Source organism: Ostrea edulis, chromosome 8 (genome assembly GCF_947568905.1).
Source record: "Ostrea edulis chromosome 8, xbOstEdul1.1, whole genome shotgun sequence".
Classification (NCBI taxonomy): domain Eukaryota; kingdom Metazoa; phylum Mollusca; class Bivalvia; order Ostreida; family Ostreidae; genus Ostrea; species Ostrea edulis.
In genome coordinates, this window is record NC_079171.1 from 57,836,547 (window position 1) to 57,855,748 (window position 19,202).

Consider the following 19,202-nt stretch of genomic DNA (forward strand, 5'->3'; position numbering starts at 1 on the left):
GATGTCCCGAGGGAAGAAAGGGATAAAAAAGCGTTTACTATATTAATCAGTGTAATCATAAATAACCAGAAATAAGGATGTCTTAGGATTATCAACAGGGCACAATACTTAAAGATTATATGTGTTTTATACATAAACGAGGCGAAAACAAAAATCGGAAATGCGTTTTCTTTCTAAAATTTTCGGGACTACTTTTACACCCTAAAGAATAAATAAAAGCCATTTATTAAATAATTAGGCAATTTCCATACACCAACGTCACAAAGAAGATTCTTGGTGATCGTCTTAAAATATACTTAGTAAGATATTTGAAGAAAAACCAACGTATAATGATAAATCAGCGAACATCAATATCGGACATTGCGGGACTACATTTACACCCACCCCTGTCATTGCATATGAACTCAGCTTCCAAATAGGGAGGTTTGACCTTTTACAGAAAATGTTATTACGATCTCAACTACGTCGTTATTTTACGTGAAATTGAATTTACAGTTTCAAGGAAATGCTGTAAATCAAGAAATATAAGTTAAGTAACATTGTAACATCAAATTGAATTAATGTGAAGCTTTAAATATTTTTTGGATGAAAATTGCTTTGATTAGGCCTGATTTGATGAAGAAAATTAAACCAAAGTGCACTGGTAAACACATCTTTTCCCTCAACCACTGCAGGGAATATTTTTGTCTGTTTTTAATTCATCTTTCTATTCTACAGTGTAATTCTGTGTCCACTGCTCATCGTACTCTTTTTGTCTTCAAGTTCTTTCTGAAAGGTACGTTTCACTGTTTTCCATATATAGTAGTGGGCGGTTCTTCATTGAACATTCATTTTCGAAAACAGAAGAGTGTTCCAATGACCGTTTCCAGTAAAATGGCAGTCAATTTGAATCGAGAAAAGTGACATTTATAAGTATTCAGTGTACAATATTATTTTACGATTTTTTTTTACAGTGTAAAGGACTTACGAATTATCAATGATGTTAGTTGTGTTCAATTTTAATTTTAAATTTAAGTATTTATTCCTTGGTGATTTTAAGATTGTTTTGGAGTGAAAAACAGCTGAAAATTACTATTTTTGATAAAAATGTTCAACTAAAAACGAGGTGGGGGATGTGCATCCCTCTTTAGATCCTCAACTTGAGGCAGGTTCTTCACAGATGACTATAACAAAGGTCTACCTGGATGCAGGAAATTTGTCATTGAACTTGTACGTACAGTTTTATCTAAACATTTAAGCCACTCTTTTGACAATCATGACAAAGCATGCAATCATAAGGAAAGACAACTATTCCACAACCACACACTTCCTCAATTTCAGACACAATAACATGTAGGTCATTTCATATTCTATTTTTAGTACAGAACTATCTAGATGATGTATCACCTTCTATAATTTATGTTGTATTCTTTTATGATTACATTTATAAGGATATTGAGCTCACTTCTGAAGTGGGTCATATTGAAATTTGATTTTGATTTCATGATTGAAAGCTCTTAGTATCATTATTTTTATTTTGTATACATGTATGTTTGTACAGTAAATGAATAATTTGCCTCTTTACACTATAAAACTATGACATTGATATAACTTTGGTTTAATCATGAAATAATAGGAGGAACATTGAGAATGTCGGGCTCGGTTTTAGTGAGTCGGTCGATGGTGGAGGGTTGGAGTTTCCGATTAGGGGAGGATCCTTGAAATTCTGAGTGTAATGGAGCCAAATCCTGACTTGTGAAATTGTGCTTTGAAATATTAGATTTCTGAGGTTGTTGTTTTAACGCATCTGTTTATGAGATGTTTATTAGCTCACCTGTTCATGAGGTTTTTATTGACACACCTATTAATGAGGTTTTTATTAGTTCACTTGTTCATGAGGTGTTTCATAGCTTATCTGTTCATGGCATATTCATTGACTCACCTGTTCATGGGGTGTTTATTAGCTAACTTGTTCATCAAGTGTTTATTGACTCACCTGTTCATCAGGTGTTTATTGAATCACCTGTTCATGACGTATTTCTTGGTTCACCTGTACATGAGGTTTTCATTAGCTAACCTGTTAATGAGTTGTTTTAGCTCACCTGTTCATGAGGTGTTTTTTAGCTCAACTGTTCATGAGTTGTTTTAGCTCACCTGTTCATGAGGTGTTTTTTTTTAGCTCAACTGTTCATGAGTTGTTTTAGCTCACCTGTTTTTTTTTTAGCTCAACTTTTATGAGGTGTTTATTGACTCACTGAGCTGCAAGTATTTGTGATAAAAATCTTTCCTTCTGTAAACTATTCACATTTTATACTTCAAAAAGCATAGAGAAACCAAACTTTGCTTATTGCATTCCTGTTTAAAATGGATTTAATATTAGGAACATTAAGGATCCACTCCCTGTTAAAAGTGGACAAAATTAAAAATTACCAAAAGTAGGATTAGGTGTTTTAAAAGAAATCTAAAGACTCACTCTATTAAAGCCAAAAAAAAAAAAAAAAAAAAAAAAAAAAACAACCCCCATAACTTATGAAGAAGCAAAGCTTTCTTATAAGATCAATATTTAAATCCTGATCACTGAAGATAGAACAGGCAACGATGGAGTTCTAAAGTTTTACATAAGAATATTTCAGAAATCTTTTTGAGAACCACTAGGGCACAGTTTGTCACATTGATATGCAAACATCCATGCGTAGTACAGACTGAAGTTTGTCTAGATCAAGGTGGGGACATGGTGAATATTCGATGAATTGCATCATAATAATTTTCTTTCAAACATTTTCTTATAAAAAATATCAGAAAAATACAATATGTCCCACCAAAATGCAAGCATCCCAATATAGTGTTCACTCAAGTTTATTTACAAAAACATACCTAGAGTATGGGGGGTATAAAAAACGCCCATATGGTAAGACAAGTTATTTTGTGGAAAAAAAATGACTTTACGACATAACAATTATTTTAATACCTTGCCATGCAAAGAAAGATTAATGACAGTTTGTTACCACTATTCCACGAGAACAGCTGTTGGGACTGATGAATGAATAATAAGAATAAATACATACATTATGAGAAACCATGTGGAAGAGAATAACAAAACAATTGTGATCTCATTAGATATAAAATATAGCTAGAATAACCCACAGAATTAAGCTAAACAACCTCAAAACAAAACCCTAGAGCCTGCAGACTCTCAGCCTATCCCAATTTTAAAAATCCTGGATCCGCCACTCTCTCCATATCAAACATGTGGAAAATGTTGGAAAATATGTAATTACGGTAAAAAATGACTTTTATGTAATGTGTATCTTCTATTGTGTATAATTTGGGTAAGTAAAATATGGTAAATATATATGTTTCGTATAACATGTTAGATTTGTTTCTTTCACGTTTGATGGATGTTGGGTATGGGAATTTTTCTGGGAGACCTCATATTGATGTTTCTTATCATCGCTGTCTTGGGTGGAAATTTCCGATCAGGCAAACTTAAGATGATCTAATGTTTTGTTGTAGTGCCCCGTACTTAGCCTATTACATGGGTGACCAGTCACAGCGCTCCGTTAGGGAGCTTTGGTCATTCCTCTTTGTTTGCTTGGAGTGCAACGACTGCTCAAGTATTTGTGTACACAAAGAACATTAATTTGATACCCAACATCCACCCTCCACATCCTCCTTTGTTATGCAACTTTGATATGTGTGAGATGTTTTATTTGTAAAGCCCACCTTATTTGATTCCAGGCAGCTCTATTATGATATTTCATTATGTGTTGTAGGGGGTCAGATTGCATAACCATACCTATGTGATACACATGTTCTTGTATTTTTTTCTCTCGACTCATTCTGACCCCCATTAGCCATTCTATTATATGACTTCGTCATTTTCAAAATAAATAACATTTTTTTCAATTCCCATTACTGTCCTGTTTTCACTACCTTTATCAAGTAACAAGCAAGGGCTACTTGGCAAGTGATATTAACTAAGGAAGATAAAGTAGTCTTAATACACATGTTTTGTACTCTATGAAGAAAATATCGCGATGTATATATTTAGTCTATTCCTGCAGCGTTAGAGAAACAGAAACCACAGGGTCGTCAATTTCAGATGTTTGGTAGCTCTAGGTGTCTTTGCATTTATTTTTAATGGTTCCAGATTAATTACAGTTAATGTAATCAAAATTTGTAGCAATAGATGTGAGCGGATCAAAGTATTTCAATTTCTCTTAGATTGGTTTAAGTACATAATCGGTAATGAATTAATTAAAAAGAAGCAGCCGCCAGCGTACATTACGTAAGGGACGTACAAAATCAAAAATATATGTACATCAAACAAATGATTCCTTTTGGGACTACACAATCTGGCACCTTCAAAATCTCACCCATTCAATACACAAGTAATGAAAATTTGGATAGCACATTTATTTCCATCCTTTTATTGAATTATTCCAGGTCTGATCACTCTAAGCACAAATAAGTATACACAAACTTTATTCCAGCTCTGATTTTGAATAAAGTTTGTGTCTCAATGTTCCCCAATGTTTTCACTTGTATGAAAATTAATCTTTATTATTTTCGGTGTTAATACAGTTAAACTTCGGTATCTCGAATACTGATATCTCGAATATCATGGATATGTCGAAGTGATTCGAAAAACCATAACTACTTGCTCTTTAAATATTTTACCCTCGATGTCCCGAAGTTTTCTCTCGGTCTTATCAAATTTGAGATAACGTGGCTTGAATGTATTTAGAAAAGTGTTCCGTAAAAAATGAGTATCCATAGATTGGCTGAAATATAACGAAAAACTTAGAATAAATAGAGTTCTTTAATTTGTAGTTCAAACTGAGAAATACAGTAAAGTTTGCGTGGTGACATGTATTAATGCTTAGAGTGACCAGGCCTTGGATATTCTATCAAGATTTTAATGAATTATGTGCTGCCCAAACATTAACTATTTTATGACTTCTTTACAAGCAACAAGACATTATAGTAGATAAAACTTGTTGCTTAAATTGTCATATAATTTCCTGGTGAATGGAAAGAAATTTCTTACACTTAGTAATGGAGCATTTGAGGAATTTTATATTTGAATAGCAAGGCTCTGTATGATGAAAATAATTTGGGTGAAATCTTTAAACTCGCCTTTCACAGATACAGTATTGTGGTTGTCAAAAGTTTTCCATTTAGTATGTTTAGCCATTAGTACCAACGTTAATTTCCTCCTACATCCTAGTTAAGGAGGTTCGCACCCGATATTTGGAGTAATGTTTTTTGGGAAGCGTATTTTTCATTTCTACATTGAAGGAGAATTGGGAAATTAAAAAGACAAACTGGAGTCACAACGCTTGTTATTGAGAAGATACAGTGCTCTAAACATGACCTTTTTGCACTTAAGATTTATTCATATCTGTTGATGTCAACACAACAAAAGCAACATAAATCAATCATTACATAAAATAGATACACAATAATGCCTTCTAACACTACAGATAAAAAAGATTAATTAATACTAGTAATGCATCTGTCTGTTTTGAAACTTTGTATACACATGTATATTTCATGCCATTCATCTCCCAAGCGTATGTAAAGATGAATAACTCTAAATTTGTGCAGGACGCTCTTTATATCAATACCATCCAAACCGAAAGTACTTTCCAGCCTGGTGAATATCGGGGCGGGGCGATGGACGTGTTGTTGATTACCAGTGATTACACATAAAAGGTAAATCATTTAGCCAATATTTATACAACACGGTATTTATAAGTTATAATATCTTTTGCACGGTATAAAATTAACTCATTTGGAATTCTGAAAGTTAAGTTAAGTTAATGGCGGATTTAAAGGGGGCGGGTCCTACTTTTGTGACGATAACACAGTCTAGGCTTATTAGAACAACAGGAAAAGTATAAAATTTAACATTACACGTATAAACCAGCGCATCTCAAAACAAACAAATCGATTATTTGTTGTATGTGTTTATTTGTGTTGTTATGTACGAGTATTTATAAAGTATACCTAGAATGACTCATAAAAGTAACCTAAAAAGTCTCAACGCCCTGGAGCCCCAAGACCGCCAGTCCTGGATCCGCCACTGATTACTGTGGAATCATCATTGTTCGTAGGGGATTGATGTTCGTAGATTTCGTGGGTCACTCTTACCCACGAATTTACGTGTCCTCTCTTTTTTAAACCAAGTAGAGTTGTCTCTCTTAGTGACATTGTGTCGTTTACCCACGAAACTACATCACCACGAGTCAGGAAAATGTTGCTTACCCACGAACATTGGCCCCCACGACTTAAAATGATTCCGCAGTATTTCATACGAATGATATAATTCTTTAACAAAGACAAAAGTAACTAAGAAAAGAGTTGTGCTTTTTGTTTTATGATTATAGTCAGCACGATTTCATCCGAAATTAAAAACAAAAACAAAACAAAGCCTAGGTTTAAATGACACTGGATACAATGCATGATATTGGGTATTTCACATAGTCAAGTCTATTGTTACCTGGGTGGTAGAGCCTTGGTTAGTGCCTTTATTTGTTAAGAAAATTCATGTTTTCAACAAATTGACTAATAACAATATATATGTAGTCATAACAGACGTGTACACTATTACAGGGTTAACATGAAACTTTTAACGAAAGACTTTAGCTTTCGATAACTTCCAGAGTGTATATAAAGAAAGCAAGACACGAGCCTTACTTAACAAAAAAATGTGGGCTCTGTAACGAACAACTGACATTTAGATTTTAGTTAAACATTACAAATACCTTATAGATAATGTATCTAAACTGAAAACGTTTTGGGGGAATCAAATCGTAACCATATTCTCTATAAAGATATATATAATGTAGGTTGTGAGTCCTATACCCAGACCCGTGTCATGATTATAGGTTATATACTTTGTATGGGAAAATATGACGACCGAATCCTTTGGCGCCTAGACGGACCTCGCAAACTCGGTCTGTTCACGACAAAAAACGAGGTCGCCATATTTTCCCATACAGAGTCTATAACCTTTTTAGCTCACCTGAACCAAAGGCTCCCGTGAGAGTTTCTGATCAAAATGTGTCCGTTGTCTGTCGGCGTCGTCGTCGTCGTTGTAAACTTTGCACATTTTCATCTTCCTCTCCAAAACCACTGGGTGAATTTCAACCAAACTTGGCCAAACGTATCCTTGGGTGCAGGGCTTTCAAGTTTGTTCAAATGAAAGGCCAGGCCCCCTTCAAAGGGGAGATCATCACGTAAATCCAAAATTAGGGTAAGGTCATTTAAAAATCTTCTTCTTAAGAACCACTAGACCAGAGGAGCTGACATTTATACAAAAGCTTCCTGACATAGTGCAAATTCAAATTCGTTCAAATCATGATCCCCGAGAGTAGGATGGGGTCACAATAGGGAATCAATTTTTTACATAGAAATATATAGGAAAAATCTTTAAACATTTTCTTCTCAAGAACCAATGAGCCAGAAAAGCTGACATTTACAACAAAGCTTCCTGACATAGTGCAAATTCAAGTTTGTTCAGACCATGGCCCCCGGAGGTAGAATGGAGCCACAATAGGGGATCAAAAGTTTTACATAGAAATATATAGGGAACATCTTTTAAAAAATTCTTCTCAAGAACCAATGAGCCAGAAGAGCTGACATTTACATGAAAGCTTCCTGACATAGTGCAGATTCAAGTTTGTTCAAATCATGGCCCCAAGGGTAGGTTGGGGCCACAATAGGGGATCAAAATTCTACATAGCAATATATCGGAAAAAATCTTTCAAAATCTTCCTCTCAAGAACCAATGAGCCAGAAGAGCTGAGATTTACATAAAAGTTTCCAGACAAAGTGTAGATTCAGGTTTCTTCAAATCATTGCCCCAGGGGTAGGTTGGGGCCACAATAGGGGATCAAAGTTTTACATAGGAATAATATAGGGAAAATCTTTGAAAATCTTCTTTCTCAAGAACCAATGAGCCAGAAGAGCTGACATTTACATGAAAGCTTTATGACATAGTGCAGATCCATGTTTGTAAAAATCAGAACCTCTGGGGGTAGGTTGAGGACACAATAGAGACTAGGGTTTCACATGCAATGTATATAAGGAAAGTCTTCAGATAAGGGCCAAGGTGACTCTGGTGAGCGATGTGGCCTATGGGCCTCTCGTTATTATATACTTTCAATTTCATTTAGAAACTAACAATAGTTTTATTTTTAACAATTTCTTTATTGGTTTAACTGAGTAAAAGCTGAAAAATTTCAAAATTAACAGCGTACTTCCGGCTTTTGTATTGATTGTGACGTAATGTTTGCGGGCATATATCGTGTGATATTATAAAGAAAATATTTCGTCAGAACAACTATTCAGTACATTGACCCTAGTGGCCGACTCCATCAAATTCGGTCCTAATTTAAGGCACTTCAGTTAAAGCGAGAGACATTTCGATACGAGTGAAATGTTGGAAAATGATTATATTCATCAGCATGCACACATGAATAAAGATTGTTTTAATTAATTTGAATTATTTACAGCTCACGCCTCTGATAAGACAGACGATGGCCACGCCCTCCACCTGGGCACAAGACATCATCACCTGTGACCTTTGTGATAACACCACCCAGCAATTCTGCAACAGCTGTCAAGTCAGTCTGTGTGTGGATTGCGTCAGCAAACATGTGGAAAAGTTCAAGTCCCTAGCACATGACATCGTTCCTTTCACAAAGAGAAAAATAAAGCTCGTGTTTAATGACTGTGAAATCCACTCCGACGAAAGATGCGAGGCCCACTGCAAAAAATGTGATGTTCCAGTTTGCCTGAAATGCATCCTCGGTCCCCATAATGGACACAAATATGATGACATGTCTGAAATATTCAACAAGAAGAAAAAAGATATTGAAAAAGAAACTCGGGAAATTGAAACTGCTATCATCCCTCAGTACGAAGAGAAAAATGAAGAAACAGAAAATAAACTTTCCATTGCAGTAAACAAGTTTCATGAAATGGATAAAGAGAAAGAAAAGCACAGAGAATATTGGCACCAAGAAGTAGACACCATTTTCAATAAGCTCGGTTCTTTGCTCAATGCCATGAAAGAGAATCATCTGGCTGTTCTAAAATCCCACCAATCCAAAATAAAACATCGAATACCAGACATGACCCAAACAGTTCAAGAAAACAAAGAAATTCTAAAGTCAAAAATCGTGTCTACAGTCACCAACTACAAATCCAAACTCGGGGAATACAGGAACATGCCTGCCGATATTGATGTAAAATTGCCGTCACTGAAAACCAACACAGTCCAAGGGAGAGAACTCAGCCTGGAATTAGAAGATTGCAAGGCGACACTTCAACAGATATCATTATCCGGTCTGGCAGATGAAGTGAATAAATCCTCAATAAGAAAGTTATTGGACAAAGCCAGAGTAATTGCCACCATTCCTACTGGAGTTATTCCTTTATTAAGTGTTGCCTGTGTGGGAGTGGATGAAGCCTGGGTTAGTGGAGCAGATAAAACCATAACACGTGTTGACATACACGGGTCTGTACAGGACACTGTCATCACCACGTGTAAACCCAAACCTAATGGCATCACAGTGACCAGACAGGGAGAACTGGTATACAGTGATGGTCCCAATAGAACTGTGAACATTGTCAGACACGGGAGAACAGAGACACTGATAACCACACCACAGGGCTGGAAACCAGTCAGACTATGCTGTACTAAGTCGGGGGACATCCTGGTCAGTATGTGTACTATTGATTGTAGCCAACATAAAATTGTCCGTTACCAGGGACACATAGTGAAACAGGAAATAGATAGAGATGAACATGGAGAAATAATCTATAAAGGAGGGAGATACCCACTTCATGTGGTGGAGAACAAGAATGGAGACATCTGTGTCTCTGATAGTAATGTTGACACTGTGGTCGTGGTGGACAAGTCGGGAAGAAGACGATTCCAATACGACGGTACACCAGCCAGGAGGAAGAAGTCATTTAATCCTGCACATATAATGACAGACTCCATGAGTCAGATTATTGTGGCAGATTACAACAATGGCTGTCTACACATCCTGGATCAGAACGGAGAGTTTCTGAGATGTGTGGACAATTGTGGACTAGATGATGCTTATGGACTGAATGTGGACAGTGAGGGGAGGTTGTGGGTAGGGTTACGTAAATCAGGAGAATTGAAAGTGATTCAGTACATGGAATAAACACAAATATTAAAAGACATCAGATAATGACAGAGTTCACACAGTGATCTTGATATTTAAATGTGTATTATTGACTGTTAATAGATTACCGGTATATCTAAGTGACAATGTGTTGTTTGTGTAAAATGTAAAATAAAAAATTGTATTACATCTTGCTGTCAAAGATCTTTTCTATTGAAAACATTTCGTGTAGAGTTGCAATCTAGGCCTCACAATTCAAAAAAAAAGTCCAATAATGAACTGAATATGCAGTGTGTCGATCAGTTCTCAACAAAAAACAATACGACATACATTTACAATTCGCATAATTACCCGTGACTGGTGACTGATACAAGAGGTATGAGATTATAGTAGTTATGAGATTGATCACTGTTCGTTATCTTCACTTTTCATTTTATTACAATTTTATTCGTACTCGGTGTTTAACAAATAGTCTTGATTCAACATAGTAATTATATACTTCAGCATTATCATAAAGCCATTGACTTTGGTAGAGTTTAGAGTATCTCGACTTTGTTCATTATTAAGAATTGATCGAAAATAAATTGTAAAATTCATCAGGCAGGGACTGGAAATCGGAGATTATTTTAGTCAAATCTATGAAGCGCCAAATTAATATACATATGTATAAACTCAGATAATTGAAGATATAATTAATTATTTGAAGATATCATCAATCCATTTGATGCATGCAACAATTCAATTAATGCTATATTAGATTCAGAATCATTTCGCACATTAATTAAATTCATGATAGTATTAATTATTCTGCTGAATTCATGCGCACTACATACCATAATTAAATTATTGCTCTCTTCAGTTTATCAAGGATATCATGATAAGTGCAATCATTCTTTTATAGAGTTCATTCAAACACAATCGACAAACACCATTGTTCTTGATATATGACTGCCCCCCCCCCCCCTAAAATTTTCAAAATTAAAGTAAATCGTGGTCACTTGTTCAGAAAAATGTGAACGATAAAAGAAGCAATAATGTCTTCCTCTCTCGGAGAAATAAACGATAAAATCTTTTTATTTATTGAATGGGTTTTTTTATTGGGAGAACTTGTTTTTTTCCAAAAACTCATTAAAATTGCGTCATTATATTAATTTCAACTTATTGGCAGAAAATAGTAAAAACGACTACTTTAGAGACATATTTCAAGCCTCATAAAATGTGTAAAATCCAGGATCTGGGCCCCCACCAGTACCCACTGCCTCACAAATTTGCCCCTCCCCCCCCTCCCAACCGCAATTCTTGGATCCGCCCCTGGAGGTGACCACTTTCATTTTGGAAGTGAGAGAGAGAGAGAATCAACCGGTTAAAAAAAGTGACCGCCACACAAAATAAGTGTCGGCCGCCAGTTCTATACCCTGACACCTATATGTTGTACCGGCTTCCGTAGTTTTCACACACAAGATAGCAAAGCAATGGTATGCTACTTCCTGTTTTTATAAAAAGAAGTATTTTAAAAAATTTCCACTCAGCACGATATGGAATCTTTTCAATATTTCGTCTGAAAAAATCATTTAACGTCACTCTCGAGAAGTTTGCACTCATAGAGGCAGCACCATTGCCGGTGAAGGGTTGCAAAATTTAAACCTATATGCTCGGCGCATATGGCTTTTTGAGTAGGGAGGGATCTATATCGTGCCAAACCCATTGTGACACGGAGCCTCAGTTTTTGCGGTCTCATCTGAAGGACCGTTCCGTGTAGTCGCCTCTTACGACGGCAAGCAAGGGGTACTGAGGACCCCTATTCTAACTCGGACCCCCCCCCCAAAAAAAAATCCTGGATCCGCACATACAAATCAATGTTTTGTTGGATATTATTTAACGTTCCGCTCCAGAATTTTTCACTCATTTGGAAATGGATGAAAAGTATATCTGATGAAAGAACATCAGTGCTAATTGTGATTTTGACCTTTTTGCATTTTAAATGATCTTTTATTTCAAGAAATTAGTGAATTTGCTGTGCATGTATTTTACATAGGAAAATACGTGTACAAAGACTGTTCAAATATGGGTATTTGTCAGTGATATAATGGGTCTTCTTCTGGTACGATTTACTAACTGTATCGGTAGAGGGCCAATATCTAAAGCTTATAATGGAGAGAGAGAGAGAGAGAGAGAGAGAGAGAGAGAGAGAGAGAGAGAGATGCCAATTAATGCGTCAAGCTTCAGATGGTCCACATGATCCCCCGATTTGTAAATTAAATTCAAAAAAATCCCTAACGAAACAGTCTGAAAACTATGAAAATACACGATAGTCAATACCAAATTTGATTAAATTTGATGCGCAAATTAAAGTAAACTAGTCGCTATTTTTAAAAAAAATTATCGCCGTCTCCATCCAATTGTTATGAGAGGATTCCCTCCATCACCCCTCTTTAGGTGCCCCCCCACCCCTCTTTCATTTTCAAAGTATGAAAACAGCATCCAATTATTACAAGTAATCTCCTCATTATTTTTTCTGTGGGTTGACATAATCATGGGGTGTCTCTCAAAGTAATAATGACTCCCCAGCATACGTAAATTATACATGCAATTATCTAACTTTAATTACGTTATAAAAATGTAACTGTAAAACGGCAATAATTTGTTTCACATGGATGTGCCATGATGGAGACTAATTAATCTACAAAATAAAAACATCAATCTTTGTACAACAGGCGAAATATGAAATATGGCATAATCATGTTATTTGATTCGCAGATCTTTAATATACAGTTTATTCCGTTTACCCCACCATCCCCCACCACCAACCTACAAGGTTGTTTTAATTTATACTTATTTCACCTGTGCCATATGCAAATGTTTGAAAATTTGCATATTCCTATAGTAATTTAACGGAATAAACCAAATTTAAAGAGCAAATAACTCTTACACTTTATCGCGAATCAAATAACATGATAATGCCTGAAATATCAATGAATGTTCGTAATACAAAGACGCAAAGTCTCTGGGCGAAAGTATGGGGGACAAACCATCCAAGGCCAAAAGGTACGGGGGCGAAACGTTCCGCACAAAAATGAAGAACTCTTCAGTGCAGCAAAGGTACGAAAATGCTGGTTGCGATTCAACAATAATCTTGATTGTTGACAAGAAACAGTAGAAAAAATTTAAGGGTATCAATTCAAGCTGATCGGAAACGGGGTGCAAGATTTATGTGGCCAAGTGTATTCCGGTAAGCTTGTTAAACGGATTACAGAAATGCACCATTTGTTGTTGCATATTATAGGCACCTGGGTATTTCATAAAAGCCCTAGACATTAAAATATCTCTCCATTCATATATCAATAGTGTTAAAATTGCAGGTGGCACAATATCTCTCCCACATAACAGCACATTACACCTGTAGATCTAGTTATACGGCAAAACTTAGAATCATTCTAAGAACGGTCTATTGCTAAACCACAGGGGTCTGTCAGGAAATGTTTACATTGTTTTATATATGTTTATAGTTTATTCACCAATCAAGGGCCCTCGGGGGGCATGTACATGTTAACAGGCAATTAATTATAACAATGAAAATAAATAACAATCATTTAGAAGTACTACCGGTAATTCTGACAGAGTTCACACTTCTGCACTGCACATATCTATAATTATATATGAAATACTGATTACAGACAAGATTTAAATTAACAACATGATAAATAAAATAACCCAACTGCTTCACACATCAGTTTCTGGGATAGCATATATGATGAGAAGGGTCATATATTAAAGAATGACCTTTCTTTTGAGAAAACTTATTATTTTATATATTGAGAAGGGTCACAGATTTGAAACTTAAACTAAAAATTTCCAGGAGCCACGTGGGCACCTGAAATATTATTTACAAAACATGCTAGCCCACATATCATGAAATATAATACAAGAAATCCATGAGACATATCAATGGGTCATATATTTTGTGTGTGTGTTTCATTATACCGTATAGTCATATATAAAAGAATGTGATTATTTCAGTGTGTGAAAGTAACTTTAAAGTCCTATAGACTTTTGGTCCATAGTCATTTCATTTCCTATAGACCACAACAAATTCCTGTAGACCGAAATTTAACATGCAATATTCATTGTAATCACAGGGGCTCGTCACGAAATTTTTTTGTTATTAAAATTTGACATCGTCTATTCTATAAAATTTACAATTAAATGTAAATATAGAATAGAGAGGGTCAACCTGTGTTGTTATTAAAAAATAAATAATAGACACAAATTCGATTTGGTAATTCGTTCATAGTTTAATTATATTCTTTTTCAATTTCATGCACAAGCTTTTCAATTAGAATTTCGTTTTCTTTTTGTTCTGATCAGCTCAGTTTCACTGTCTGATTCTTCATCTAAGTCACTTTTACTACGTTTCATTTTCTCATAATTTTTTGCGACTTTAGCCTCGCTGGAACTTGTTGTACTGACCACTTTCAGTTTAATTCCAGGGCGTGCACCTATTGCTTCTCATATATATTTAATAAGCGGTGGAGAACCAGTTTTTACTCAGAATTCCTATAGACAGGTCGGTCTATAGCTATTTAAATCGTTATAGACCGTCTCAATTTTCTATAGACATTGTCTATCGGTCCATGGTTAATTTCGCACACTGTTATTTCATTACAGTCCCCAGTGGTTAATGTGATAATGTCCTACAGATCTGGTTTAATGATAGAATGCATCACATTTACCCGCAATGTAGCAAAATCAAAATTTCACTCGGTGCATGTTTGGTGAAATCATTAATATACAACTAGAAAAGTTAGCTCTCTAGTGAGTCAGTATATGTTCCCTCTTATACTGTCCGCTACACAATCAATAAACTTACCTTCTCAACTGAGTTGCCATTAATTATATTGTAAGTAGCGTGGAAGGAGAACTAAATCCTACAGGTTTGAATTTTGCTGTGTACAGCTTCCATTTTATCGGAACTTGTAATTGCATATGGACTCAGCTTCCAAATAGGGAGGTTTGACCTTTTACGGAAAATGTTATTACGATCTCAACTACGTCGCTATTTTACGTGAAATTTAACTGACAGTTTCAAGGAAATGCTGTAAATCAAGAAATATAAGTTAAGTAACATTGTAACATCAAATTGAATTAATGTGAAGCTTTAAATATTTTTTGGATGAAAATTGCTTTGATTAGGCCTAATTTGATGAAGAAAATTAAACCAAAGTGTACTGGCAAACACATCTTTTCCCTCAACCACTGCAGGGAAATTTTTTGTCTTTTTTTAATTCATCTTTCTATTCTACAGTGTAATTTTGTGTCCACTGCACATCATACTCTTTTTGTCTTCAAGCTCTTTGCGAAAGGTACGTTTCACTGTTTTCCATATATAGTAGTGGGCGGTTCTTCATTGAGCATTCATTTTTGAAAACAGAAGGGTGTTCCAATGACAGTTTCCAGTAAAATGGCAGTCAATTTGAATCGAGAAAAGTGACATTTATAAGCAGGTCTCGAAATTAACATATGCCCGTCAGTCTGTGACTGGTTAAAAGTCTGGCGGACTGACTAGCATTTGTTTTAGTCAGTCCGATGGGACTGGTTAATTTTCTAAAGCATCATTTTGGAAGATATACTTATGAAATCTTATACACACATTTGACATAGATGTACTTCGATCTGTAGATATCAGACGAATCTGATTCGAAAATTATAAATCCAACATAAGTGTTACATTATTGTCTGAGGCATATTGAGTTAAATTTCATTTTGATAACATTAATGGAATATGTTTAATTATTTCTGGAAAACTCTGTCGGACTGGGAATTTTTTCTGCGGACTGGTTGATATTATACTCCCATCAGTCCGGTTGGACTGGTGACATAAAAAGCTAGCTTCAAGCCCTGATAAGTGTTCAGTGTACAATATTATTTTACGATTGTTTACAGTGTTAAGGAGTAAGGACATACGGATTATCAATGAGGTTAGTTGTGCTCAATTTTAAATTTAAGTGTTTATTCCTTGGTGATTTTAAAATTGTTTTGGAGTGATTCTGCAATATTTTGCATTACGGGTACATGTATATGGGATCAGGCATTCTAACTGTCCTGAGACACAGTTAGATTATCCTTACTAGGCAAGTTTCTGTGAATGATGTGAAAATGTATTAATCATATAATACAATGGCTAGTATAGGTTCAGTCCAGGTTTGAGTAAATTTTATTGCTGTATTGTTATGACCATTTCAATGAGGTTAAATACCGAGGTTTTCAACCTGTCGGTTTTCCTCCTTTCATACACTGTATCGTCAACTTTTCATCCAAATTTTCTCTGGTGTAGCATTCTTCCTTAAGACTAGGGGATGGGAGGGGTCTTGATGAATTTTGTTTTGAAACCAGTTTTATTTTCCAGACATTAAACATCTGATCTCGTCCCTAATTACGATTTCACTGTTACCGTACTGCTACATGTGATATCACCGTTGTCTTAGACCTGAGGTCATGTTTGTGTTTAATTTAAGGAAAATGTAGAATGTGTAAACAAAGAATGCACTGAGAAAAGAAACGTGTCGTCATGGCCGTGGATGTGAGACAGAAACTAACATGGAAGATCGATGACAACTGGGACCAGGGTATGTAAGCATAACAAGGAGGTGGGTGGGGTGGGGGACTCTAATTAACTTTCATCTTTGTGTACGAGGTCAGAAATTTGTTGGGTCATCTAAACAGAATGGTTCCTTTCAAACATACAAACTGATAAAAGATAAGTAAAAAACAATGATGTAATCTTTAAAAATCTTTCTTTTTGTAGATTGATACAAACTGTATGTATTCCTATGATGAAATAGGAGCTGTCTATTAAAATTGTGAAGTTCGTGACCTTCTGCGTCAGGTTAAGGTTCATGTAGTGATATTGTGTTTCTTCAGCAAGTCTTTTAAACATTGATGGGTTGTATATTGTTAAATGTTCCGCTCGAGAATTTTTCACTGATATGGGGATGTCGCCATTGCTGGTGAAGGGCTTTAAAATTTAGACCTATGCTCGGCGCTTACGGCTTTTGAGCAGGGAGGGAGTTTTATTGTGCCATACCTGTAGTGACACAGGGCCTTGGTTTTTGCGGTCTCATCTGAAGGACCGCCCCATTTAGTCGCCTCTTACGACAAGCAAGTGGTACTGAGGACCTATTCTAACCCGGATTCCCACGGGATTTTTAAACATTAAACAATCAAATATTTAGTGTATAGTTTATCAAAATTCATACCTGTGTTTTAATGGGTGCTAGGATCATAAGGGTGAAACTTTATGATTTGTAGAGACAAAACGTATGGAATGTTGAATGTTAAAGATCTCTTTCTTGACTTCACAACAGCGAGAACATCAAGCTGTGCATCGCTCGCCGTAACTTTTGAAAATTTTAGGCTTATTCTCATAACGTGCAACAAAAATCTAAAGATTAAATCCTTTTCTGAGTATTATTTAATGATATACTGTTTATAGCTATTCACAAATAAAATATTTATATTGTTACATTAATGTGTGAAAGTTAAATATAGAATTATTTGTTTGGGCCACAGCTTAGAATTTCAGAAATATTAGTAGGCACAGAGTTTGCTTTAGAAAAATCAAAAAGTAATACATTTTTGTAGCAACAAGGACACCCAGTTCTGGGAGTTTATAAAGATCCACACTTGCACCATCTACACGCGACACTTCAGATTGTGTGATACGCAGATGAGCATTAAGGCCCATGGGCGTTGTGTTTTGTTTATATGAAGGTAATGTTCTACTTGTCCTGTGTTTTGTTATTGACAGCCTGCCATTTCATCAGAACGTGTCACTGTGTATACGGCTCCTACCGCTGCACCAGATGTGAGTCTGACACCTTTACTTACCTGGACTACCTGAGACACACCTGTAGACCCAAGGCTCTGCACCAGTGCTCTCTGTGTGGACACCTGTATTTCAACGATGACGAGTTTCGGTCACATGATTGCACCTGTCGTCCGCTATCTTTGATGGAAGGGACCCAGCATCACAGTTAGTGATCTGTACAGTAGAGTCACAGTGTTGTACGGCCTGTATATTACGAATCACTGCTTATAACGAAGTGACACTCATTCTCAACTTGGTTAGATAACTTGTGTAGTCTTACATAACATGTATGCGAGTATCAAGCGCATCAAACATCTGATTTCATTTAGATTGATATGCTTTCAATGCATTTTTTTTTAGCTCACCTAAGCTGAAAATTCAAGTGAGTTTTTCTGACCACCTGTTGTCCGTCATCTGTTTGTAACCTTTTCATACTTTCGACTTCTTCTCCAGAACCACTGGGCCAATATCAACAAAACTTGGTACAAATCATCCTTGGGTGAACGGAATTCAAATTTGTTCAAATGAAGGACCATGCATTCCTCAAATGGGAGATAATCACAAAAATAGGATGGGGTCATTTAAAAATCTTCTTCTTAAGAACCACTGAGCCAGAAAAACTGCAATTTACATGAAAGGTTCTTGGCATGTGTAGTGGAGATTCCCATTTGTTCAAATCATGGTCCCCGGGGGTGGTAGGATGGGGCCACAGTAAGGGATCAAAGTTTTACATGCAAATTCATAGGGAATATCTTTAAAAATCTTCTTCTCAAGAACCATTGGGCCAGAAAACTTTATATTTACATCAAATGCTTCCCGATGTAGTGCAAATTCAATTTTGTAAAAATCATGGCCCCCGGTGTAGGGTGGAGTCACAATAGGGGATCAAAGTTTTACATGCAAATTTATAGGGAACATCTTTAAAAATCTTCTTCTAAAGATTCAATGGGCCAGAAAAGTATACATTTACATGAAAGTTTTCTGACATAGTGCATATTCAAGTTTGTAAAAATCATGACCCCCAGGGAGTAGGTTGGGGCCACATTAAGGATCAATGTTTTACATGCAAAGATATAGGAAAAATGTAATATGGACCAAAGTGACTCAGGTGAGCAATGTGACCCATGGACCTTTTGTTTTGGTTCAAAATACATCAAGAACATCAAGGTTATAGAGAACATCCAAATACA

General features: G+C 35.8%; 3 protein-coding genes across 6 annotated transcripts in view; all 3 read left to right on the forward strand.

Moving 5' to 3' along the window:
* LOC125661245 (uncharacterized) overlaps positions 1–19,202 on the forward strand; it is a 211,627-nt gene that overhangs the window by 121,169 nt on the left and 71,256 nt on the right. The window lies entirely within an intron of this gene.
* On the forward strand, positions 724–10,337 carry LOC125661229 (E3 ubiquitin-protein ligase TRIM71-like). Its single transcript, XM_048893162.2, has 3 exons — positions 724–775; positions 5,590–5,697; positions 8,502–10,337. The coding sequence occupies exon 3, from the start codon at positions 8,526–8,528 to the stop codon at positions 10,185–10,187; it is 1,662 nt and encodes a 553-aa protein (XP_048749119.2). The 5' UTR covers positions 724–775; positions 5,590–5,697; positions 8,502–8,525; the 3' UTR covers positions 10,188–10,337.
* The window catches only part of LOC125661226 (uncharacterized), a 117,534-nt gene continuing 114,984 nt past the window's right edge, over positions 16,653–19,202 (forward strand). The window contains exons 1-2 of the mRNA XM_056146590.1: positions 16,653–16,771; positions 17,953–18,177. Coding sequence (XP_056002565.1) covers positions 16,714–16,771; positions 17,953–18,177 — 283 coding nt within the window. The 5' untranslated portion in view covers positions 16,653–16,713. The remainder of the gene's footprint in view (positions 16,772–17,952; positions 18,178–19,202) is intronic.

Excerpts from the sequence above, each read along its gene's own strand:
- LOC125661229 (XM_048893162.2), top strand. The coding sequence starts at position 8,526 with ATGGCCACGCCCTCCACCTGGGCACAAGACATCATCACCTGTGACCTT.